The sequence below is a fragment of the Lithobates pipiens genome, unplaced genomic scaffold, assembly GCF_037356315.1.
Source record: "Lithobates pipiens isolate NorthernLeopardFrog02 unplaced genomic scaffold, aLitPip1_a1.2 Scaffold_16, whole genome shotgun sequence".
NCBI classification, from domain to species: domain Eukaryota; kingdom Metazoa; phylum Chordata; class Amphibia; order Anura; family Ranidae; genus Lithobates; species Lithobates pipiens.
This window is the reverse complement of record NW_027507748.1, coordinates 347,907,175-347,934,799: the sequence shown is the minus strand read 5'-3', so window position 1 is coordinate 347,934,799 and position 27,625 is coordinate 347,907,175. Positions and strand designations below refer to the sequence as shown.

Sequence of the window (27,625 nt, the reverse complement as noted above, 5' to 3'; positions counted from 1 at the left end):
AGTAGGACAAACCAGCTACATAGAAAAAAATGGTAGTCTGCCTAACACATACACCAAATTGTGCTTTGTTATGGTTGCACCGTGCCTACAGCTCTACACATGCCCTGGGCTGTCTCCCTGATAGGCTGTACTTATGGAAAGAAGGCTCTCTTGAATGAGACAGGCAGAATTTCTACAGTTATCTCTTGTACATAAACTGAAGAGATGGGAGATGCGTAGTTGAGTTTACATATAAAAAAAGAAAATATGATGGTGATGTACAGTAAAAAAAAAAAAAACACAACGGCAAATAAATGTTTGTTTTGTGTAATAATGGTGAACAGGTTTTTAGCCAAGTATGGAAAGTTAATATTTTTGCATTTTCGGTTTTGCCCAGAATTACAATTACAACAACAGATGTCAACAGGGCAGGTAAAAACAGTCCTTTAGAAGTGAACCAACAAAGCAGAGTAAACTGGACCTAAGACATACATATAACGCCTGACATTAAAAAAATACACATTTTAAACTATGGTTTGAACTGTACAAGAAAAAAACAGACAAAAAAAACCCAGGAACATTTTTTGCTGCATAGGTTTCCCAGTCCACACATTAGTTGCTAGCACGCCTATTCATTCTTATTGTGTTCCAAAATCTTATACGGCGGAGATGACGATGATGATGCTTCTTCTGTTACAACAGGAAGTGTTGCTGGCGTGTAAATTTCTGATAAACTATCATTACTTTGTAGCGCTCCATAAGAGAAGGAATTCCCAAAATCAGGCTGAATAGTAGAGCCATTATCATGCATGTTTATCGCACCTGCAAACAAAAACAGAAGATTTTTTTTTCTTGAATGGTAACTGGCATAGTATAGACTTCACACCATTAATAGACCATTGTAATCATGGGAAGGGTTCATATACTGCATACCCAGCTTAATATAGATGTTACACAATAGTAGATAATTTAACAATGCTAGTGATGAATATGCTTTATAAATGGCTTTGTATTAACATTATACCATTAAAGGAAAACTAACAGTGGTAGTGACACATATGTCGTATACATGTTCCCATTTTTTGTAGTTAAATAATTAGCTCCAGTTGTGAGATCTTAATGCCCTTAGTCCCTGAGCAATACAAAAATATTGTAGGTTATTAAGCCTATCATCCAACTACACTATCACTTTTGAGAGGGATTAAAGTGTATGTCATGGGGAAAAAAAACAAAAAACAACCCCATACAAAAACATATTCCGTACATAGCTGCAATACATACACATTTCCCTGTGTTCTGACCCTTAACCACTTCAATACAGGGTACTTTCACCCCCTTCCTGCCTAGGCCAATTTTAAGCTTTCAGCGTTAGTGTCCCTGATAACCACCACAGCAGTTATAACAACGTTGTACCGCACTGGTGTCCAGTATGTAAAAAAAATTAATAAAAAAAAAAAATCCCAAAATTTTTTTTCCCCATTTTCCAAATAGTTTGTGACAAATTACAACTTCGACAGGCTCGTCAAGACTCTTACTAAATACCTTGGACTGTTTACTTTCCAAAAAGGGGTCATTTGGGGGTATTTGTACTGTCTTGGCATTTCTGGGCCTCAAGAAATTAGAGGGTGTCAGTACATCAGATATATACCGTAGTTTGCCTAAATTTATGAAGAAAGATTTGCAAAATGTTATAACCGAAATGTAGAAAACTTGTTCATTGTCTTGTAGTGATTAGGCAAAGCTAATTACACGATACAGATGGGCTGTGATTGGCCCTTTCTGTACCATGTGATAACTGTGACCAAATCACAGCTAGCAACGCAATTGTATACAAAAGGATGGCATGAAAGGAAGCTATCCACTGTTTATAATTATCATGTGATCTTCTGTGACTGGTCACAATGATCACATAGTACTGGTAGTGAGCCGGTACAGTGATCAGCCATCTGCTGTGTCCAGTGCACTCGCCCGGTTGTCATTGTACTATAGGCTGGGTGGGAAGGTGTTAAAAGTACAGAAAAGCATATGTTGATTTGCCAGAAACGCAGTCAGGTACCTCTTTTTGACATGTACCTATACCCACTTCCTGGAGATCGCACGCGCAGCGAGGTACCCCAGAAGTTCAGCCACCCTCCCCCTTCCCCCTGCCGAGAGGCCATTAACAAACCGCAGCGCGCTTCATGCATGTGCAGTAGGGAACCAGCTTTGAAAGCGCAAGGCTTCACTGCCAGTTTCTCTTACAAAGGATGGTGGTGTCCGCACCCGAGACACAATTGAAAAATCAGCTAGAGTGCCAACATTGTGGGATCCCTGGAAAGGTAAGTGTCCCAATTTTAAAAGTCAGCAGCTACAGTATTTGTACCTGTTGACTTTTAATCTTTAATCTTAAAGCTCCTTTTTAAATTTCTTATTGTGGGCCGAGAATACACATCATTTTTGTGGAATGAATGGGGTCAGCCCTGTTTTTTTTTTTTGTTAAGAACCCTTTCACACTGGGGCGTTTTTCGGGAGTTTTTCTGGCACCTTAGCATTAAAAAAAGCGTCTGTAAAGCGCTTGAAAGAAGCTGCAACTGCAATCCCAATGTAAAAGCTCGAGTGCTTTCACACTGAGATCCCTTTCACACTGGGGCGTTTTTTCAGGCGCTTTAGCCTTAAAAAAAGAGCCTGAAAGAAGCCGCAACTGCAATCCCAATGTAAAAGCCCGAGTGCTTTCACACTGAGGCGCTGCGCTGGCAGGGCATCAAAAAAAGTCCTGCAAGCAGCTTCTTTGCAGGGCCTTTGGAGCGGTGAATACAACGCTCCTAAAGCGCCCCCCTCCCATTGAAATCAATGGGAAGCGCCTGTAAAATGCCTAAAAAAAAAAGCTATTGGCAGCCCTTTATTAACCCTTTATTTGACCACTAGCAGGGGTTAAAAGCGCCCCAATAACGCTCAAAAAACGCTGGTAAAGCGCTGCTAGTTTAAGCGGCGCTTTAGGAGCGTTTTTCGGGCGCTGACATCGTGAAAGGGCTCTTAAAGCACTTGGGCTTTCACATTGGGACTGCAGATGAGGCTTCTTTCAAGCGCTTTACATGCGCTTTTTTTTAACGCGAAAGCGCCTGAAAAACGCCCCAGTGTGAAAGGGGTCTAAAACTTTTGGAGAGAACACGAGTGGATGACACTGGATGGACTTTGTCTTTTGCACACTCATAGTTTGTCAGGTTGAAAAAAAAGACACAAGGACAGTTCTGAATCTCCAACAAGAGGAATAGTTTTTTTTTGCTCTTATAAAACAGATAACAAAATGTATTCAATTATATATTTAAGAGGCCACAATGGGGCAAATGAAAGGGGTGTATTGTTTGGGTTTACATACACTTTAGGTCTGCCTATTATTGGTGCTACACTCAGTGTAGTGTCAGCATATGCCATAGAAATGTGCCATCTACTTTCCTAGCGATAATCGATACAGTAAAAAAAAAAAAAAAAAAAAAAAAAAAAAAAAAAAAAAATATATATATATATATATATATATATATATATATATATATATATATATATATATATATATATATATATATATATATATATATATATATATATATATATATATATATATATATATATATATATATATATATATATATATATATATATATATATATATATATACTGCACTTGATATACCATAGAAAGATAGAACTGTGGGGAAACAATGCAAGTATTAATCCAGACATCCAGAGAAGCTACTGACCTTATACCGTAAGCACTGCAACAGTAAAAGCAACATACAGAGAAAGCCAAGCAAGGTCACTGGAAGCAAACATCCTGAGGCCTGATCGGTGTAACCTCTGCTTCCTATATTACAAAACGCACTGCCATGGCTAAGGTTGTTTTAAATTTGTTTCATGACAGCAAAAAAAAAAAAAAAAAAAACACTCACTACTGATTTTTTTTTTTTAAACGTAAGGGTTTCTGCATATGAGAGACAAGTAATCTGTAGTGGGCATGTCTGGGAATGGCTCTTCTGCATCACAAGCGGGAGTTCTCAGATTAGCACAAGACTTGTGTAGACTGGCACACAATAGCAATGCTTGGTTAAAAAAAAAAAAAATGTAAGCACTAAATGAACCCAAGCTCCTGGCATGATTTCAGCGTTAACTCAATTTGTATCATAAACCTAAACAAATGACTTAACCAGTATTTACCAAGCCAATTTAAAGTGGCTCTAAAGGCAAAAGTTAATTTTTTTTTTTTATTTTTTTTACCCCAATGTATTCTCTACATTAAAGGTAAAAAAAAAAAAAAAAAAAAAAACCCTTCAATAGCAACTCCCCCCCAGCCCCTTTCTCAAACAGTTGCTTGGGTCTTTTTTTGACCCCGTCTGCGGCAGCTTTTCTCCCATCTACCTGAATTCTCAGGAGGCTTTAAAAGCAGAAGGAACCATTGACTCCTGTTGCTGTCAATCAAACCCTGTAATGAGGGTTTAGCCATGCCGTGTATGCCTAAGGAATGCACACAGCTCGACATGGCAGCAGTCCCACAAGAGTACCCCATAGCAAGCAGCTTGCTTTGGGGGCACTTGGAGGAGATGAGGAGCGGACAGCACTGGCAGGGAACCACAGCAGGGGCCGCTCTGTGCAAAACCATTGTACAAAGCAGACAAGTATTAAAACATTTCTTATTTTAGGACAAAAGAAAAAAAAAAAGCTTTACAACCACTTTAATCTGGGCTAGTTTTAGTTTACCTGGCATGGAGTTAATGGCAACATACGGTTCAAAAGCTTTCGTCTTTTTTCTGCTCCTTGTTATGAGGAACACACCCAAAAAGGCAATAAGGCACCTTGGGGAAATGAAAGATTTTTTAGATAAAACTATACCAATACAAAAAAAACTTCAACAATAAATGTAGTTTAAAGTGGAAGTCCACCCCAACACTAAAATTCCTGAATCTACAGCCATCCATGACCTGACACTAACCTATCTATCCCTGTAAAGAAGTTGCTATACCATACCTTTTTTCTGATCCAATCACCAGCGGCGGTAGCTCTGCAGAGGACACAACCGATGTGAAACGAATGGGGAGTGACATCACCCATAGGCTTATTATGTGGCTTCCGTTGTCGGCACCCACCTCTGCAGCAAAGCCACAGATGACAGCTCAGAATGGGATCGGGTTGGATCGGCTTTAAAAAAAAAAAAAAAAAAAAAAAAGAGAAGAAAAAAGGGAAGGGGTATGTATACTGGATTTCTTCGTCTACCGATTTCTTTACAGAGATATAGTTTAATATTGGATTGTGGATGTCTGTAGATGCAGGGATTTTAGTGTTAGCCCTTGTACACACGATCGGACATTCCGACGGAATGTGTCCGATCGGAGCGTTTTGTCGGCTATTCCGACTGTGTGGTCTGCATCGGACTGTTTCCGTCGGACCAAATTTTCCAACTTGCTGGAAATATTTTCCGACAAAATGCTCCGATAGGACATACTCCGATCATGTGTAGAGAATTCCGATCGGACAAAGTGCCACGCATGCTCAGATCAAATTCCTACATCAAAGCTATTGGCTACTAGCCTGAATGTAGTCCTATCGTAACGAAATTACGTCATCACATTCTGAAAGATCGGATTTTCCGACAACTTTGTCCGACCGTGTGTATGCAACAGTTTCGGCCAAAATCCGACGGATTTGGTTGTCGGAATCTCCGACCGTGTGTACAAGGGCTTAGGATGGACTTCTACTTTAAGTACTGTGTAAAAGACTAAACAGCATTGAGAATTTTCATAACTATATAGCTCACCAGCAGTACCATTTTAGGAGAAAAATGTTAAAACGAGTTTACGTCTCAAAAAGAAAAAAAAATAAGCCTCAATGATCTCTGTAGGTGCAGACACTGAAGCAATTTGTCCTCAAAGTTCACAGCAGAAGCACTAAAAGTGATACTAAACACAGTTTATATTACAATGTCCCTTTTATTTCTGTATATGGATGATGGCACTATTTTTTTTTATTAAAAAAAAAAAAAAAAAACACAACACAAACCAGAACCACCAAGTACCTCTTTCCTAATCAATATACAGCTGCCACATGACCCAGCTCTATCCCAGCCTGTCTGCAGGGAAACCTAAGCAGGAGGAGCTTCTAGCCCACTGCTGCTGGTCACATGTTTAAAAAAAAAAAGCCGTTCGAATACAAAGTAAATATAGATAGATAATATCAATAAACAATTTTAAATTGGCATAAAATATATATACTTGAAATTACATATTTATTATTTTGTGGAAATAACATGGTGTGGGCAGATTTCTGCCAGTCAGAGGCTGGGTCAAGCCCCTCCAGCCTGTGTCTTAGAATAAGAGGGAAGCCACCATTAATCCACATGTAATTTCCCACTCCCATTGTGTTCAGCTAGTTGGTGGGCATGGGGGAGGGAGGATGTGGGCTGCCATTTATCACTGTATCACACCCACATCTCAGCGACTCTATAGTCACATGGACTGCTTAGATGTGAGGGAGGAAATGCTTAGCATAGAAAATCACTGAAAACTGAGTATGTGCAGAGTTACCACTACAGCTGTAAAATCCCTAGCTGAATTGGGGACCTGGACAGAAGGGAGAGATAGAGAGCAACAGGATCAACCAGTTATTTTGCAGAATACTAAAAATGAATACCATAGTGGTTGAGTGAGTTTGAACAGCATGTAATACACCATTTATTGATAGGTTGTTTTTTTTATGATATGGGTTTAGTGACGCCATGTCCTTCTCTCAGGAGCAATCCCTGCTTTTCCCAGGGCAACTGCTCTGTGTTTGTATTAAATATTTGAAGGGCAGGAAGACTGCCAAGTCATTACTGGTAAGGAAGGGAGTAAAAAACAGGGTGAACTGTGCTAGTTTATAATGCCCTCAATGCTTTTGCTGTACAGCTTATTTACAGAATATTAATTAAATATCTGTAGCTTGGCCACTGATACACTTTAAACTTTTGAAAGACATTTTAGAAGTTATCTTTTAAACAATAACAGAGCAAACAATACAAAGTTAGAGAAATGTGCTGGGTGCACGTAGGAAAATCCTGCTATAGGAATGCCCGTGATTAATTAGTAGTGACTGACACACATAAGCAACAATGAAGTGCACACTGCAGTAACAAATCATCAGCACCACAATGATCTAAATGTGGAAGATTGACAGCTATTACAATCAACTGTTTGTGTAGCAATTCTTAGTGTCCACTTGCAATCATCGCTATAGCAAAAATCACCTGTGTGCGAGAGAGCCCTTATATCGCACATAATGGAGTACAACTAGTACATCAAGCAGGAAGGAGAAAAGCAGAGGACAGCAGCATCCTTAGCAGCTTATCTAGATATGGACAGCACCAATACAAATAATATAAATGCACTTCAATATGAAGTAGTAACACAAATTCACTAATTGACTGTGCCAATGTAAACAGGACTAGTGCGTCTTCATAATGCAGGCATATACTCTCATGTGTCTATAACCTCATAACTTAAACTAAAAGATTGCCTAATTTCAATAGGTCCATTCCTGTTCTTACCCTAAAGCAAACATGCAAAGATGTAGAGCATCTTCATTTCGAAAGTCAATGTAAAATACTGCTCCTAAAATGTAAAGCATGAAATATTAATACAACTGCAAAGAGTTAAACAAAGCACAGAATAAGCAGATGGCTATGGGAATGCTATCATTTTTCCTGGCAGGTACACAGTATCAAGGCAACTAATGGCAAATTAAATATTTAGAAATCTGTTTACTTTTCTACACAAAGACAATTTCTTGCTTTTAAAGAAATGAATATTGAAATAAATGGCATTATCTGCATGTAAAAAATATGTGCTGTAGATAAAGTTGACATTTACTTTACAATCAGAAAATCCTTTGGTAAGTGAACAGTAGCTTTGTAATCTCTACTCCCACATCACGCTGTGCTTAAACAGTATGTAAACCTAACATTTCATACTCCTGATGTGTGTCTGCTGTATCATGTACTTGTATAAAATAATATCTTGTTCTCTTTGTATTGCATTCTTTGTACGGAATCCCTGGTGTTCCTGCCAGTCACTCTGCTTTCCTATTAAAAACTGACCATACTAAGCAGGAGGAGAACACTCTTCCAATGATCAGACTTGTCTTGACAACACAATTCTGAGGCCGCGTACACACGGGCGGACTGTATGGCCTACTTAGTCCGTCATACAATCCGACGGACAGTCCGTCATACTTTCGAATGAACGGACTTGACCACACACGGATACACAAACAGTCCGTCGAAAGCTTGCGCGATGACGTGTACAGCACGTACAACGGGACTAGAAATAGGAAGTCCAATACACAGCAATGCAACCTTCCGCCGTGTAAATCCTTTCTGAGCATGCGCCATTCTTAGTCCGTCGAACTAGCCTACTGACGAGCGGATTGTCCGCTGAAACCAAAGTATGACGGACAGAATTTCGAAAAATCCGAAATACTTAGTACGCCAGACTGCACGCTGAAAAAGTCCGCTGAAGCCCACACGAGCGGACTGTCCGCTGAAATGTGTTTCGACGGACTAAGTAGGCCATACAGTCCGCCCGTGTGTACGCGGCCTGAGATTCTTCACTGGGAAGATCATTGTGCTACGGTCTCCTATGCAGCCGAGAACAGATGGAATGTAAGCAAAAAAAAAAAAAAAAAAAAACATTTATAATGGTTTCTTTATCTACATTATATCACAAAAGTGAGTACACCCCTCACATTTTTGTAAATATTTTATTATATCTTTTCATGTGACAACACTGAAGAAATTACACTTTGCTACAATGTAAAGTAGTGAGTGTACAGCTTGTATAACAGTGTAAATTTGCGGTCCCTTCAAAATAACTCAACACACAGCCATTAATGTCTAAACCGATGGCAACAAAAGTGAGTGCACCCCTAAGTGTAAATGTCAAAATTGGGCCCTAAGTGTCAATATTTTGTGTGGTCACCATTTTCCAGCACTGACTTAACCCTCTTGGGCATGGAGTTCACCAGAGCTTCACAGGTTGACACTGGAGTCCTCTTCCACTCCTCCATGACAACATCACAGAGCTGGTGGATGTTAGAGACCTTGCACTCCTCCACCTTCTGTTTGAGGATGCCCTACAACAGGGGTGTCCAAACTTTTTTCAAAGAGGGCCAGATTTGATGAAGTGAACATGCTCGAGGGCCGACCATTTTGTCTGACATTCTTTAAACCATTAAAATTCGGTCTAAGTGTGTTCATTGGAGCTCTAATACACGGCCCAACAAAAATTCTCTTGCCTTTTTGCTGTGTGTGGTGAACAGATGAGCTCTGTGTGTTATTTGGATATACTGGATTTAATCGGCTTATACCACACACCTTATCTTTAAAAAGGAAGTCTCAAAAAAATAAAAATAAAAATCTTTCATTTTAAATAAAGACATGTGAAGCAAAATAAGGGTCAGTGCCCATCTGCAGCCCCCAGCGTATTGCCATGAATTCAGCCTCCACCTTATTGCCATGAATGCAGCCCCCAGCCTATTGCCATGAATGCAGCCCCCAGCCTATTGCCATGAATGCAGCCCCCAGCGTATTGCCATGAATGCAGCCCCCAGCGTATTGCCATGAATGCAGCCCCCAGCGTATTGCCATGAATGCAGCCCCCAGCGTATTGCCATGAATGCAGCCCCCAGCGTATTGCCATGAATGCAGCCCCCAGCGTATTGCCATGAATGCAGCCCCCAGCGTATTGCCATGAATGCAGCCCCCAGCGTATTGCCATGAATGCAGCCCCCACCGTATTGCCATGAATGCAGCCCCCACCGTATTGCCATGAATGCAGCCCCCACCGTATTGCCATGAATGCAGCCCCCACCGTATTGCCATGAATGCAGCCTCCACCGTATTGCCATGAATGCAGCCTCCACCGTATTGCCATGAATACAGCCCCCACATTGCCATGAATGCAGCCCCCACATTGCCATGAATGCAGCCCCCACATTGCCATGAATGCAGCCCCCACATTGCCATGAATGCAGCCCCCACATTGCCATGAATGCAGCCCCCACATTGCCATGAATGCAGCCCCCACATTGCCATGAATGCAGCCCCCACATTGCCATGAATGCAGCCCCCACATTGCCATGAATGCAGCCCCCACATTGCCATGAATGCAGCCCCCACATTGCCATGAATGCAGCCCCCACATTGCCATGAATGCAGCCCCCACATTGCCATGAATGCAGCCCCCACATTGCCATGAATGCAGCCCCCACATTGCCATGAATGCAGCCCCCACATTGCCATGAATGCAGCCCCCACATTGCCATGAATGCAGCCCCCACATTGCCATGAATGCAGCCCCCACATTGCCATGAATGCAGCCCCCACATTGCCATGAATGCAGCCCCCACATTGCCATGAATGCAGCCCCCACATTGCCATGAATGCAGCCCCCACATTGCCATGAATGCAGCCCCCATATTGCCATGAATGCAGGCCACACATTGCCATGAATGCAGGCCACACATGGCCATGAATGCAGGCCACACATGGCCATGAATGCAGGCCACACATGGCCATGAATGCAGGCCACACATGGCCATGAATGCAGGCCACACATTGCCATGAATGCAGGCCACACATTGCCATGAATGCAGACTCACCATTGCCATCGGTGCAGCCTGATTCACGTTCTGCAGCCTTGGAGGAGACAGGGAGGGGGGGCGGGATGAGCGCCGACAGACACACAGGAGAAACTCCTGTTTCTATCGACGGCCTCTTTAATTGAAAGTCCCGCCTCCTGTGATGGACAAAACGGTTGTCCAATGGCAGCGCAGGACGGGACTTCCTTTTACACAGGACGCCGTCCTGTATCCACGGCACTCGTCCCGCCCCCTCCATGGCAGCCAGCATATCTATCTTTTGTGGCCCCCGGCGAACGGGGATTCGTTGGGGGCCACAAAAGATATATATGTGAACATGACCAGACGGGCCGCCCGAAACCGGAACGCGGGCCGCGATTGGCCCGCGGGCCGGACTTTGGACATGCCTGCCCTACAAGATGCTCAATAGGGTTTAGGTCTGGAGACACGCTTGGCCAGTCCAATCACCTTTACCCTCAGATTCTTTATCAAGGCAGTGGTTGTCTTGGAGGTGTGGTTGGGGGTCATTATGTTGGAATACTGCCCTGCGGCCCAGTCTCCGATGGGAGGGGATCATGCTCTGCTTCAGTATGTCACAGTACGTGTTGGCATTCATGGTTCCCTCAATGAACTTTAGATCCCCAGTGGCGACAGCACTCATTCAGCCCCAGACTATGACACTCACCCCCATGCTTGACCGTAGACAAGACAATTGTTTTTTTACTCCTCACCTGGTTGCTACCACACACGCTTGACACCATCTGAACCAAATAAGTTTATCTTGGTCTCATCAGACCACAGGACATGGTTTCCAGTAATCCATGTCCTTAGTCTGCTAGTCTTCAGCAAACTGTTGGTGGGCTTTCTTGTGCATCATCTTTAGAAGAGGCTTCCTTCTGGGACAACAGCCATGCAGACCAATTAGATGCAGTGTGCGGCGTATGGTCTGAACACTGACAAGCTGACCCCCCCACCCCTTCAACCTCTGCAGCAATGCTGGTAGCGCTGATATGTCTATTTACCAAAGACAACCTCTGGATGTGACACTGAGCACATGCATTCAACTTCTTTGGTCGATCATGGCGAGGCCTGTTCTGAGTGGAATCTGTCCTGTTAAACCGCTGTATGGTCTTGGCCACCATGCTGCAGCTCAGTTTCAGGGTCTTGGCAGACTTCCTATAGCCTAGGTCATCTTTATGTAGAGCAACAATTCTTTTTTTTCAGATTCTCAGAGAGTTCTTTGCCATGAGGTGCCATGTTGAACTTTCAGTGACCAGTATGAGAGAGAGTGATAACGTCAAATTTAACACACCTGCTTCCCATTCACACCTGAGACCTTGTAAAAGGGCTGCAACTAACGATTATATTCATAATCGATTAGTTGGCCGATTATTGTTTTGATTAATCGGTTAATAACCTTTAAAAAAAAAAAAAAAAAAAGTGGGTCAAATTGATGTTCATTTTCAACCACAGTGACGGGAAAATTTGGAAATAATAGAAAACTTCTTAGTCAAAGGAATTTTCAGACAGTGGTATGTGGTTTTCGTTCAGAAAATTACATTCCTTTTAAAAACAGAATATTAAAAACAAGTGAAAATTTCAAACAAAATTATTTCATTTAGCGAATGTACAAAGATTTTTCGTCTAAATATTCTCATCTGAAAACTGATCTGTGTGGCCAGCATAAGGCTCGGTGCACACCTATGCAGTTTGCTTTTGATCTGTTTCTGCAATGCTTTTTGCTGTATGTTTTGATTTTTGCACACGTGATTTTATGGCAATTTTCAAATTTCAAAGTGAGGGGTACTCACTTTTGCTGCCAGTGGTTTAACCCCTTCCCGCCGAGCGTACGCAGATGTGCGTACTCGGCTTCCGGGGGGTATATAGGGATGATGCCCGCACCTGCAGGCATCATCCCGGTACAGTTTTTTTCAGCAGGCGATTGGCTATCCAGCCATAACAACCGATGCGGCTAAAAGCCGCTCGGCTGTTATGCCGGAGGAGCGGGAGGGACGTCCCCCCCTCCCGCCACTGTTACCGGTGCTCCCGCTCGATCGGGAGCACCTATTCACGTTCCGCTGCCTCCGGCTGCTGGGGAGGAACTGGAACGAAGCCGTAAGCGGCTTCGTTCCAGTCTCCTCATAGTAAACACGGAAGCGACGTCATGACATCACTTCCCGTTTACTCGGCTGCCAATGGCGCCGGTTTTAAAAAAATATCCGGTATTCAGAATCACCGTTTTCGGCAATCTGCATACATTGAAGTGTAAAGAAGGGGTGGGGGGTCTTTTAGACCCCCGATCCCTCCATAAAGAGTACCTGTCACCGCCTATTACTGTCACAAGGGATGTTTACATTCCTTGTGACAGCAATAAAAGTGATCAAAATTATTATTATTTTTTTAAAAACAATTTAGTCATTTTAAAATAAATAAAATAAAAATTTTTTAAAGCGCCCGCCATCCCCGCGAGCTCGCAAAGCAAAGAAAACGCATCCACGTATGTAAACGGTGTTCAAATCACACATGTGAGGTATCGCCGCGATCGTCAGAGCGAGAGCAATAATTCTAGCACTAGACCTCCTCTGTAGCGCTAACCTGGTAACCGTAAAAAATGTTTAAAGCGTCGCCTATTGAGATTTTTAGGTACCGTAATTTGTCGTCAATCCACAAGTGTGTGCAATTATAAAGTGTGACATGTTTGGTATCTATTTACTCAGCGTAACATTATCTTTCACATTACGCAAAAAAAAATTGGATAATTTTACTGTTTTTTTTTTTTTTTTAAATTCATGAAAGTGTCCCTTTTCCCAAAGGGTTGCATTTAAAACACCGCTGCGCAAATACCGTGTGACATAAAATATTGCAACAATCGCCGTTTTATTCTCTAGAGCCCCTGCTAAAAAAATATATATAATGTTTGGGGGTTCCAAGTAATTTTCTAGCAAAAAATATGTATTTTAACTTGTAAACACCAAATGCCAAAAATAGGCTTAGTCATGAAAGGGTTAAACATAAATGGCTGTGTGTTGAGGTATTTTGAGGGGACAGGAAATTTTACAATGTGAGGGAAAAGAGCCATGGTGACATCACTTCTGGCTGAGGTCGGAAGTTTATGTGTACTTCCTGTGTTTGCCATTTGTTTCAAACACTAAAGTGTTTTATGAATAATATTAAAAAGCGTTTTAAAATACTACACCATGGAGCCCTCCCCTTATTCTTACATATCACTGAATGTGACCATCCTGGGATCTTGAGTGTTGCGGAACCAGGGATTGAGCAGCCAGTGTGGAGTATCTATGTGGGGCTCATTTATAATATCTATGAGGTGAGAGGCTGGGGGGAACTATCACCCGCACTGGACAGAAGAAGCTTGCCACATTGCTGCACATGCACTTTATTATTGGACTGGACAGCCAGCATGTCTTGATTGAGTACTTGGTTTGAGTTTATTGCACTGTATTAAGAGACACTCACATTATTGGACTTGATTATTCTATTGCTATTTTGCACCATTTCAGATTTACAATTGCACCTTCATGCCAATTTAATCATTGCATTATTGCCGTTTGCACGGTATTATCTGTTGGATATCAGTATCTTTGCACAGATTTGCATATTTTGCGTTTTTGCACAGCATTCTTTCACATTCACTTTTTAGTAAGATATTTATTACGTTTTGAATTTTATTTCACTATTATGTTAATATAATTTTGCACTATTGTTGTTTGCATGGTACTATTTGTTGGAGATCAGTATTTTGCACAGATTTGCAGTATTTGCTCCTAGATTATTTGCACATCATTTTTTAGTGTTATAATAAGACATTTTCTGCATAATTTTAGTTTAGTCAAGCGCCGCAGTTTTTATATACTACATTTATGCTGAGTGTGAGTCTGTTGGCAGCCATTTAAGTCGTTTTGGGATTATCACCACCTTTTGGTTTGCGTATTAGTAACCCCTGTATTTACATACATTTTACACTGTTATACAAGTTGAACACTCACTGCTTTACAGTGTAGCAAAGTGTAATTTCGTCAGTGTTGTCACATGAAAAGATATAATAAAATATATATAAAAATGTAAGGGGTGTACTCACTTTTGTGATATACTGTATACACAAATGTTTTGCCTTTCATTTATATTTTAAACTGAATAGATTGTAAACGATCACCTTAACTGCATTAAAATAGAACCATTATGAAAAATATTCTCCAGTCCAAGGAAAAATTCAATAAAAGTAAAACAAATCAAGCAATTAAAAAGATTGAATCTTCAGTTAAAATGGTTTACTTGTCTCTGTAGTCAATTCTTTATCTGAAACCGTCCTCCCAGGGTATCACAACTCACCTGGGAACATTCTGGCTCATCCTATTACAATCTACAGGATAGGATAAGGTTTCAGCTGCCTGTGGTGTGTTTGCCTGTGATTTTGCATATTCTCCATCATTGGAGCAAGATTTAAGCAGTTCTACAAGGCCTATTAATTGGTTATGGTGCCCTGAAGTGGGTATCCTAAGGTGTCAGCACCTAGCTGCACAGTAGCACCTTAGGTCCCTTTCACACAGACGGATAGAATGGTGCTTTTAGCTGCAGATTTTCTCGTTTTCTACCACAGCTAAAAGTACACAATGCTTTCCTATGGCCCCATTCACACACAGCGTTTAGCTGCGATTTTGTTACGTGCGGTTCGGTGCGAATAGAAAAAATAGAATTGAATGCGTCCAGGTGCGATGTAGCACAGAGCGAAATAAACATGCTAAACTGCGGCAGAACAGCCGTCCATGTGAAAAGGGGCCTTAAAATGACCCTGTTGCCCAACCATATCTTCCCAAGATTAGATGCACTGTACATTGAACTTTTTGCACATTATCTACCTGTAAAAGCCTCCTTCCTTTGTATAGACATCCCAAAGCCCCAAGACTGCTGTTGGGAGCCACCATTGTGGATGTGTTGTCAGCAGACTCAGAGCTGTTAACAGACAATCTATAGTTTTCCCTTTCTTTCTGCCCCTCAATCTCTCAACCCCCCCCACCCCCCTTTTTTTGGAATAGTTACATTTTCTAGCAAGCTCAAAGACAGAATTGTGGGTAAAAAAAACAAAAATAATAAAAATAAAAGCAGCATTTAAAAAAAGGATTTAAAATACTTCATTTTTTGGGACTTTTACCGGCAGTTTCTTTTTAAAGTGGCCCCCATTTACTTCTGATCAATTTAACTCCGTGTTACCTAAACCTATGGTGCACAGCTCCCAGGGACAATGCTGGGGATGACAGTGGCCATGGGGGACACCACACCAGGAGCAATCTGTTTGTTACACACTTGTAACCTCTGAACTCTGTGCTTTAATCTCTCCTGACCCATAGACACAGAGTCAGGTTATTTTAGCTATTTATTTAAGCCCTGCTTATTGTTACAGCAATCTGACCACACCCACAATTCAATGTGGTGCGCTACATGCACTGCATCATTCCCCTTCTGATGGTGCAGTGTCTTTATGCCTTAATGTCTGCCTCTGGTTTCAAAATTGTGATCAACTGTTTCAGGTCATGTAAAAAAATGTTTTTTTTTGGCTGTAGTTTTCTGGGCATGGTGAGTAGGGCATTTGTGAATTTTATTTTGAAAATCTAGTAACCTTATGTCAGAAATATATAAAAAGGCAAATAAAAGCTGGCCCTGTAAAAAAAAGAAAAATACTTACCTCTCCTACAGCACCGCTTTACTGCATGTCCCTCAACAAAAATGAATTGCTGAAGTCTGAAGAAAACTATTTCCTGGAGTGTATATCTACTGTGTCCCCTGTGGTGCTTAATGATTCTCCCATCACTACAGGACATGGTAGGCTTGCATCGGAGCTTAACCACTTTCAGACCGGACCAATTTGCTGGTCAAAGACCAGACCACTTTTTGCGATTCGGCACTGCGTCGCTTTAACTGACAATTGCGCGGTCGTGCGACGTGGCTCCCAAACAAAATTAACGTCCTTTTTTTCCCACAAATAGAGCTTTCTTTTGGTGGTATTTGATCACCCCTGCGGTTTTTATTTTTTGCGCTATAAACAAAAATAGAGCGATAATTTTGAAAAAAAACGCATTATTTTTTACTTTTGTAATAATAAATATCCCCCAAAAATATATAAAAAAACATTTTTTTCCCTCAGTTTAGGCCGATACGTATTCTTCTACATATTTTTGGTAAAAAAAAAAATCGCAATAAGCGATTATTGATTGGTTTGCGCAAAAGTTATAGCGTTTACAAAATAGGGATAGTTTTATAGCATTTTTATGAATAATTTTTTATTCTTTTTTTTTTTTACTAGTAATGGCGGCGATCTGCGATTTTTATTGTGACTGCGACATTGTGGGGGACCCATCGGACATTTTTGACACATTTTTGGGACCATTGTCATTTATACAGTAATCACTGCTATATAAATGCAGTGATTCCTGTGTAAATGACACTGGCAGTGAAAGGGTTAACCAGTGGGTGGCAGTGTAGGGGTTAAGTGTTCCTAGGGGTGTGTTACTAACTGTGGGGGGGTTGGGCTTTCATTTAGTGTACACTGATCTCTGCTCCAATCACATGGAGCAGAGATCAGCGTCACTAGTTGCTAGGCAGAATGGAAAACTGTTGTTTATACAGCATTTCCTCCATTCGGCCGCTCCGTGAGACGATCGCGGGGATGCCCGCGGCGATCGAGTCCGCGGGTCCCGCGACCGGACTCACGGGGGTCCCGACCAGCGCGGGAGCGTGCCGCCGGCGGCGCGCTCCCGATGGTACGGCGGCAACGAATATTGGACGTACATGTACGCCAATATGCCTGCCCGTGCCATTCTGTCGACGTACATCGTCGTGCGCTGGTCGGGAAGTGGTTAAAGGTTACTTAGATTACTGGTAGGACAGGGTTGCTTTAAGTGCCAACTTGATGAAGCTTTTACCGATTTCAAAGACCTGTTTTTGCCTTTCTATTCTATATTGAACAGTGGCTCTTCCACACACACACAAAAAAAGAAAAAAAAAAAAAAAAAAAAAAAAGACTGATGTATAAAAAATAAAAATAAAAAAAATAAATTCAGAAATCACAGAGCTTCCATCCCAATACCTTTTAGCAATGTCACCCTCTACCCCATGGTATCTTATTTCTACTTTGACTAAAGCCCCATACACACTTCACATCAGATTTTCCGCAGATTTTTTTCCTTCAGATTTACCAAAGCCATATAATATGAGGTCAAACCTTAAGAGACTCAATGTGTATGCAATCAGGCAGGCCCTTGCACTACATGGTTTTGGTAAACCTGAAGGAAAAAATCAGCAGAAAATCTGATAGTGTGTATGGGGCTTAAGAGTGTGTCCTGCAGATTAAACCTGGATAAAATAGATCTAACTGTGCTTTATGAAAACTATTTTGTCACACTGCGCAAGATTTTAGTTTTCTAGCAAAAGTGAATTTCCTATATTTCCTTCAAAAGGATGTAATGGCCAATTCACACTATATGCAGCGACAGACCTCATTCTAAAATGTCTGTCACGGCAGAGAATCTAGAAACAATAGTTTCCTATGTGTCCCATTCACACTGCAACAAAGCCTAGCACCAGCCTGAATCACACCGGAATGTTGGGCAGCGCATTGTGCCGCCCCACACTGCAGTGAAGTGTATGGTTTTGATTTTTGTTTGTGTACAAAAGGAGCCGTGCAATGCAATTGATCATACAGCACAGCGGCAAGGAGCAGTGAATTGCTTCAGCTGTTCTGCGATTTTACGGACGGGCAGTGTGAATTGGCCCTAGAGGAATGATACAAGAGGTAAAATTCCCAGCCGTTTTCAATGTACATTGATGGACTGCTCAATGCATGAAGATGTTTAACACATATACACCATACTGAACTCATCTTACCTGCAGAAATAGCTAGACTTGTAGACAATATATAATTAACGCTTGCAATTAAGGCAGAGTCATAAAGCTGGGATGCCTGTGCCAAAAACCTAAATATAATAAAAAGGTTTGGTTAGGTTTTTTTAAAAACACAAAACCTTCTTGCCACAGACAATAGATTCTACAACAGTGTATAATTGCAAAGATTTCATCCTAAAGTAGACTGGAGCTCAAAAGGTAAACATTTGCCATGTTAAAGGGATCATCTAGAAATATTAAGAGTACCCAAGTCAGGACTACCTTTTGTCTAGAACTTCTCCTGAAAAATAGCAATGCATTTCCAAGTATGCGAGTGTGAATAGGCACTTCTGTGCCTATAGCCCCATAGATGTACATCTGCGGTACGAGTTTAAAGGCACTGCAGCCTATGAGTGCTAGTTTTAATAGACTTAGAGTGACTGTTGGTGATGTCACCACCGTGCCGCTCACTAGTCTCCTTGATGGAGGCTTCATGAAACAAAACCCTGCATTTCGCAGTAATTCAGTAATAGGGAAATGATCAGCTGGCAAGAATGATGACTGGTCCTCTTGCCCTGGCCTATCTTTTTTTAGCACAGCTTATAAAGTTTAGTTCTTCAAGACAAGACAGTTACATTTTGTCATGTCATGCTTGGCAGTCACCAATGAAGTTTTGCCTGTGTTTTACAAGTTAGGCCTGGTTCACACTGATGCAACATAGGATCCGACTTGTGAGACCCCAAGTTGGATGCCATGTGAAATTCAGTGTTTCCCTATGAGAGCTGTCTTAAAGCGGGTTCCACCCTAAAGTGGAACTTCCGCTGATCGGAACCCTCCCCCCTCCGGTGTCACAATTGGCACCTTTCAGGGGGGAGGGGGGTGGAGATACCTGTCAAAGACAGGTATTTACACCCACTTCCGGGCATAGACTCCCGTGGGAGTCTATGCCTCTTCCTGTCCTGCTGCGCTGTCTGCTGGGACACATACGGGTCCCAGAGACAGCGCGGACAATTCCTATTGCACTACGCGACTCGCGCATGCGCAGTAGGGAACCGGGAAGTAAAGCTGATTCGCTTCACTTCCTGATTCCCTCACCTAGAATGGTGGCGGCAGCAGCTGAGAGCCGAGCGATCGATCGGCCTCGGCATCGCTGGACCCCGGGACAGGTGAGTGTCCATTTATTAAAAAAGTCAGCAGCTGTAGTAACACACAACACATCAAAGTCGGACTCCAAAGTTGCACTGAATGTCAAAAGACTTTGGGGTCAGGTGAGTAGAATGGAATAATTGACGTGGCTTGGCTCATACTTTCTTATCAACAGTACAAAGTTTAGCATGTTATACAATTCTTACACTTCTTCTCAATGGACAGCATATCTGGAGAACTGTGGTGGAATTTTGTTTAGCTAAATCTGGGCCACATATACACCAATGTAAAGGTGCTATGGATGAGGAATAATGTATGCCATCTAAAACTTGCTATACTTGAATTGAAGTATTCCAAATTAAATACCTAAAAGGATGATGAAGTTAATGGACTATTGTTGTACAGCTTTAATCCCGAAGAAGCATTCAAAAAGTATAAAAAAAATTCCTTATGTGCAAATGGTTTTGAAATGAACAGTTTATTACAGAAAACTGCAGGTTTAAATGCAATAAAGTACAGCATTTAGAAAATATGTCATATATGTATAAGTATACTTACGATGCTTGAGCAATAGCTGTAGCCACCATGCACACAAACATGATGTAGAAGATGGGGTACCCCAGCTGCATGCTACCTTGTATAGAGACCATGATCATGCCAGCTAGTGCTTTCACCGTGACCACTGTGGTAGAGCCTACAAACATTGCAGAGTTAAAAAAAAAAAATATTTTAAAATTAAAATCCTAATGAAAAGGGGAATTAAATACAAATCCAATATTAGCACTTTTTCACCTGGTTTTCATTATTCCTCTCTTGTTTTATCCGTAGTAATATTTGGGATAACGTTTTCAGGTTTGGATAGAAGAATAGTCTACATTTACCTGCAACCTGTTTAAATTTTATGAACTCTTGGTGTCCCATATACATATGCATACTGTTTATGACCTTTTCTTAGACCGACAGGTCAATAATAGGGTTCTCATCCAATTGTTGGTGGAGGATCCTGTGGAAAGTGGTACAGCAGCTTCTCTGTTTATGTAGAAGTGAACTTTTCACACATTTATAGGACGATATTTGTTGAAGTGGTACACTCAGCCTTGTTAAGGGTGGATATTACCCAGGCTGCCGGGTCTAGCATGGACACTCCATTCTTGGTGCCCCATCTACCTTCCATCCATGAGTGGCTGATTCAATTGGCCTCATGGGCAGCACAGCGTTACATGTACAGTAAATATGCATATTGATCTAAAAAATAATTCAAATTTGAACTATCATTTACTGTATGGATGTGACTATTTTAATATTTATCATAACATGTAATTTTCAACTGTGGAACTTTTTATACACTTTAGGATTTATATAAAGTTATAAAGGTTGCTCTGCACACAGTACTTCTTATGCATGTTAGGAATTATTCATCAAAATTAGCGAATTAATGAACACGGGATGTTTTAAAACCTCTCCTGAATGATTTAACTTGACAGATCGTAACCGACGCTTTAAACGTCCATTTTGCCACGTTTAGACACTTTTTTTATGTTCAAATAGTCGAAAACGTATTTCCGTTAAAAAGGCCTGTAAACGAAACACGGCAAAATGCGAGCTACTGCGTTTACAAGCTGTTACAGGCATTTTGCATTTCAAATGCCTCTGAACATCCATCCTGAATGCTTTTTTTTACTTTCCAAAAAATGCTTCTAAAATCAACTGCTTAGAAAAAACTATAAATGACTCAGTGTACATGTACTGATAAGATAACATAGGAGAGTTCAGGAGCAGCTGAAAAAAAAAAAAAAAAAAAAAAACGCCCAACTGCTCCCAAACCTCAGTTTACCAGTAGCAGTGTTTATGAAGTCTAACAGAATTCTATAAGCTTCCCTCAATTCTTCTTTGTCTGGTGAAATAACAGGGAGCACAGGAACTAAAGTTAAGTCCCAAAAAGGTGCGATGAACATGGCATACCTTATACCAGTGTTTCTCAACTCCAGTCCTCAAGGCGCACCAATAGGTCATGTTTTCATTTTTCCATTATTTTGCACGGGTGATTTAATCAGTTTCACTGCCTTAGCAATTACCACAGCCATTTCATCTGCGGGAAATCCTGAAAACATGACCTGTTGGGGCACCTTGAGGACTGGAGTTGAGAAACACTGCCTTATACTACTCACATGGGGACAGTCTCTGTGACCTCTATTATTATTCAGGATTTATATAGTGCCAACAGTTTGCGCAGCGCTTTACAATATGAGGGCAGACAGTACACTTACAATACAAATCAATACAGGAGGGATCAGAGGGCCCTGCTCGTTAGAGCTTACAATCTAGAAGGGAGGGTCAAGTTGAAACAAAATGTAATAACTGTGGGGGGATGAGCTGATGGAGAAAATGAAAATACAGTTAGGTGTGGGTGGGGTAGGCTTCTCTGAAGAGAAGTGTTTTCAGGGATCGTCTAAAAGCTAATAAAGTAGGAGATAAGCGGACAGATTGGGGTAGGGCATTCCATAGGATTGGAGAAGTTTTGGAAAAGTCCTGGAGGCGAGTATGGGAGGAGGTGATGAGGGAGCTAGAGAGCAGGAGGTCTTGAGAGGAACGAAGAGGACAAGTAGGTTGGTATTTAGAGACTAAGCTAGTGATGTAGCTGGGGGTAGAGTTGTGGATGGCTTTGTATGTAGTTGTTAGTATTTTGAATTTAATTCTTTGGCTGAGCGGAAGCCAGTGGAGGGATTGACAGAGAGGAGTAGCAGACACCGAGCGATTGGTAAGGTGGATGAGTCTGGCAGCGGCATTCATAATGGATTGAAGAGGTGATAGACTATGTAGAGGTAAGCCAATGAGAAGGGAGTTGCAGTAGTCGAGGCGAGAGATGACCAGCGAGTGAATTAAGAGCTTTGTTGTCTCATTGGTTAGAAAGGGGCGTATTTTGGAGATGTTGCGGAGGTTGAGGCGGCAGGATTTGGACAGTGATTGGATGTGTTGCTTGGAGGAGAGTTCAGAGTCCAGGACTACACCTAGAACCTTGGCGTGAGGGGATGGGCTTATGGTTGTGCCATCAATTTTGACAGTGAGATCAGGGGAAGGGGCATATGGGGGAGGAAAAATTATAAGTTCGGTTTTGAATAGATTGATTTTGAGGAAGTGATGTGACATCCAGACTGATATATCTGATAGTAAATTAGTGATACGCGAGGAGACAGAGGGAGTGAGCTGAGGGGTAGAGAAATAGATTTGGGTGTCGTCAGCATAGAGGTGGTATTGGAAGCCGTGGGAGGCTATCAGTTGACCCAGGGAGGAGGTATAGATTGAAAATAGGAGTGGTCCAAGAATAGAACCTTGGGGGACCCCAACAGAGAAAGGAAGAGGAGAGGAGGAAGTAGAGTTGTAAGAAACGCTAAAGGTGCGGTTGGATAAGTAGGAAGAGAACCATCGTAGAGTAAGGTCACGGAGACCAAAGGTGTGGAGTTTTTTGAGAAGGAGGGGGTGGTCAACCGTGTCAAAAGGCAGCAGAGAGGTCCAGGAGGAGGAGTACAGAATAATGTCGATTGGTTTTGGTCATTAGTAGATCGTTTGTTAGTTTTAGGAGAGCAGTTTCTGTGGAGTGTTGAGGACGAAATCCAGACTGAAGGGGATCAAGAAGGCTATTATCAGCGAGGTGGACACTCAGTCGGTTGTAGACCAGACGTTCGAGTAGTTCGGATAAAAAGAGGAGCAAGGAGATGGGGGCGTAGGTTGTTAGGATTGGATGGGTCCAGTGAGGGTTTTTTAAGTATGGGTTTGACAAGTGCATGTTTTAGAGAGTTGGGGAAGATGCCAGAAGAGAGGGAGAGATTGCATCATACTGGTAGAAGTAATGGCTGTTACAAACCTACTCATGCCAACACTGTATAGCAGGAGGCTTTGTGTTACAGAAATACATTTTGTGTGAATATGTTGCAAATGCAGGAGGAAACAGAGCTCCAGAACTAGAAATAGAAATTCATGCAAATATCTGCACAGTAGGTGCAATAAAATGGGTGGAGGACAGACTATAAATAATTTACATACCTAATAATGCAACCAGCAACAGTATGATGAGCATGTAATTAGCATTCTTCTGTTTGTAGTAATACAGCAGGGAACAAAATGCAAGGATTTCCACCAGCTGAGAAGACAACACACAAGGCATAAGAAAAGAGCTAATTAAATGTTAAGTTTGTTCACCTTAGAGTACTTAGGCATAAACCGTGCAAGAGGCATGTTTGCCTGCACGGGGATGCTCAGGTGTTCCATGCATAGACATTCCCATTAATGTCAACTGGAACACAAAGCAGCTGCATGGACAAAGCTGCTGCTCCCAATTTGGCAGCTGTGTGGGTACGGGTTTCTCAAAACGCACAGTGCCTGCATTTGGGGATCCACAAAAACATGGATGTCAAACAGGGAGCAGAGACCTTGCTCTGTTCCAACTGACATGAATAGGACTACCTGCATGGGGGATGCAGAGAACACCTTTGAATCCTTGCGTGGTGGGAAAATATGGCCCTCACACAGGCATACACTTGAGTACACCCATGTGAATGAAGGATTAGTTGAAGTGATCCATTTTATGGGAACACTGATAAGGTTTAGAAGACAAAGAAAAACGAAATTTATATATGCAGCTTTGTGTAGGGACACAACTCTACTTGGGATCAGAGCTTTATTTTTAACACTTTTACTGCCGATTCATCGATATTAATAAAGTGGACCTTCCATGAAATGGTAGATCCACCTTCCCTGCCAGTCCCCTGCTGCTCAAAAAAAAAAAAAAAAACAACGTTAAAAATAAAGATTTCACAAAATGAATTATACAAAATGAAACACCACGTGCCTCACCTCACCACTCAAAATCCCACAAGAAAGCATTTCTGCATTGTGCTAGGCCACATTCTCATGTAATACTGAGTGCCAGGACTATTACAGGAAGCAGCAGTGAGGCACACTGATATCACCCTCTCAGATACCTTGGAAGCCAGGGCCGAGGTATTTTTAAATATGAAAACGAAAAAAATACTGCGCTTACCTAAAAACCCAACCACCAAATATTACTCTAAATATTTTAAAGCTGCAATTATTACGATGTCATACACATCAAGGGTAAACATAAAACAAAAAATATAACTGCGCTATCCCACAAATTTTACCTAACAGATAATTTGCATATACACTAACATGCACCTAGTATAAAGACAGGCTTCCTTCACCACCAACAAACCCTTCTAAAACGACCTCCACTGGCGGGATCACTCACAGGTGTGACCCCAGACGATGTCATATATGACGAAACGAACGTAGGGTGGTCTTGACGTGTTGACGCCATCACGTGACAGGAACTATTGGGCGCTCGTTTTGCCGGCCGGCATTTAACGCTGTTTTTATCTATTCGTTTGTGAGTATGTTATTCATATTTTAATAAAACTGTATCTTTGTGGATTTACACTATGGTAGTTTTTCTTGTCTGTAGCCTGTGAGTGATCCCGCCAGTGGAGGTCGTTTTAAAAGGGTTTGTTGCTGTTCCATTCCAATGGTCTTTGCAGGAGTTCTAATGACATGTGTTGTACGCTTGGACTCTTTTGGTCTGGTAAGCGCGCATTCAGATTGTTAATCAGCACATTGGTGGTGAAGGAAGCCTGTCTTTATACTGAATCTCGCTGGAAGAATAATTTTCAATCCTACGGACTGCTTGCACTTCTCTCTTTTTCTGGAGCACTTTGAGTTTATTAATTTATTTATTTGATATCTTATAATGAATTTATCTATTTGACATTTCACATTGGGATTGAAACTGTTCTCATTTGTATTAATTATATATATTTGTCATTTTTGTTTTATTTAATTAAGTTATTTAAATAAAACACGTGTCGCATGGGGTTTATAGTGATTACTCTTTGCCGATATTTCCTTTGATGTGCATAGGAACCATTACTGGAGATCCTAGGTCCATGTTAGTGTATATGCAAATTATCTGTTAGGTAAAATTTGTGGGATAGCACAGTTATATTTTTTTGTTTTATATTTTTAAATATGCCTTGCTCAAGCCTTTATTTTTTTTTATTTGTATCTCCAATCACATTTGGGCTTTCAATTAGAACTTTAGCCCAATAGGAATCTATTCTCTGTGCAGTAAGAGAACTATACAAGCAGCTTAGTACTGACAGGGGGACTGCCCCCCCCCCCCCCACCAGAACACAGCGATCAGCACTTGCAGCCATTGATGCTGGTTTTCCAGTATGGAGAAGCCAGTTGCGAGACCAGCTTATATCGAACGGGGAACTGTACACACAGGACATAAGTTGGCTGGTAACTACTGAACTGACTGTTTTCAGCAAAATTTTCATCCCCTGTGTACTTAGCTTTAGTAAAAGCTGCTACTGGGTTGTGAGCACAGATTTTGTGGTTCTCAAGACACATTGTACTCAAGCATTGGTCTTCGTTGTCTGTCTTTCAAAGGATGTAAATAGCAGAAACATAGAATAGGAAGTCCCTTTGAATCTTACTTCTTTGCAAGCTCCTGATGTGTGGAGAATGAGTTTGATATATTATATTGTCAAAATAGTTACAGTATTTTGCTGGAGTTAACGTCTATTTCAGAAATTGGTCTGGAAAGTGAAACTTACCATGTACAACAGAAATGGCCAGCTCACTAAATGTTTGACAATATTATCTCCAGTCATCTTCTCATGGCTATTGGGTCCAAAGGTTATCAGCAAGTATGTGCCAATGATTGCTAGCCCACAGCCTATAAAGGACAAGATATAACGCCCTTGGGAGGGTGGAGAGAGAAGACATACACATATACATCAAAGGAAGCTTGGTTAGTGAACATGCAGTTGAATGTTTGTAAGTGGAAAAATCATGAAGGCAGCAAACCATGATAAAAGGCGACTGATCTCTCCAAAGCAAGGATTTATTCTCCGAGGCCTGGTTCACACCTATGGGTTTGATGCATTTTGCAGAAACACACTACAGTTCATTCAACCTGGTTTCCTATGGGACACGTTCACATCTATGCTTTTTTCAACTGCTGCATTTTTGGAAAGGGTAAGGGATTTTTTTTTAAATGCAAAACTGCTTTTTTGGTTCAACAGACTTCAGTGGAGAAACCGCAAAAAAGCATGTGTTTTTGCCACGATTTGCATTTTAATCTGCCCAACAACAAATTGGGCAAAAAAAGAATAAAAATGTTAAAAAAAATAAAATAAAAATAAATAAATAAAAAAGCAAAAACGCACAGCAAAAAGCACTGCAGACACAGATCAAAAGCAAACTGAATAGATATGAACTGAGCCTGAAAGTGTAATGGAAGAGACAACATTTCAGAGATAAGATTCATAGTACTTATAGTTAATCCACTTAATGGATTAACCACTTCAGCCCCGGAAGGATTTACCCACTTCCTGACCAGGCCATTTTTTGCAATACAGCACTGCGTCGTTTTAACTGACAATTGTGCAGTCGTGCAACACTGTATCCAAACAAAATTGACGTCTATTTTTCACACAAATAGAGGATTTATTTTGGTGGTATTTGATCACCTCTACGGTATTAATTGTTTGCGCTATAAAAAAAAAAAAAAGTTTTTTTTTTTTTTACTTTCTGCTATAATACATATCCAATAAAAAAAAATAAAAAAAAAACCCACACACACACAACACAACTAAATATATTCATCAGTTTAGGCCGATATATATTCAAAATATTTTTGGTAAAAATCACAATAGGCGTATATTGGTTTGCACAAAAGTTATCACGTCTACAAACTATGGGATAGATTTAGGGACTTTTATTTTATTTTTTTATTGTTTTTACTGGTAATGGTGGTGACCATGCACAGACCGACGTACACATATGGCGATTCACGCTATCCAGCCACCTTGCTGCAGTGTAACTGCAGCAGATGGTCGGGGAGCTGTTAAATTTTTTTCTTTTCTGCAAAATTCTACAATACCCCATAATGA

At 41.2% G+C, this 27,625-nt stretch overlaps 1 protein-coding gene across 3 annotated transcripts in view; it reads right to left on the bottom strand.

Annotated features, from left to right (window-relative positions):
- Nucleotides 1–290: 290 nt before the first annotated feature.
- Nucleotides 291–27,625, bottom strand: part of NIPAL3 (NIPA like domain containing 3) — a 51,451-nt gene continuing 24,116 nt past the window's right edge. For 2 of the 3 annotated variants that reach the window (XM_077481849.1, XM_077481850.1), the window contains exons 6-12: nucleotides 26,285–26,430; nucleotides 23,694–23,790; nucleotides 20,211–20,346; nucleotides 18,510–18,598; nucleotides 7,525–7,588; nucleotides 4,707–4,801; nucleotides 291–801 (exon numbers count right to left, since the gene is read on the bottom strand). In XM_077481849.1, coding sequence (XP_077337975.1) covers nucleotides 608–801; nucleotides 4,707–4,801; nucleotides 7,525–7,588; nucleotides 18,510–18,598; nucleotides 20,211–20,346; nucleotides 23,694–23,790; nucleotides 26,285–26,430 — 821 coding nt within the window. In that variant the 3' untranslated portion in view covers nucleotides 291–607. The remainder of the gene's footprint in view (nucleotides 802–4,706; nucleotides 4,802–7,524; nucleotides 7,589–18,509; nucleotides 18,599–20,210; nucleotides 20,347–23,693; nucleotides 23,791–26,284; nucleotides 26,431–27,625) is intronic. The other variant, XM_077481851.1, reaches the window with a different exon arrangement.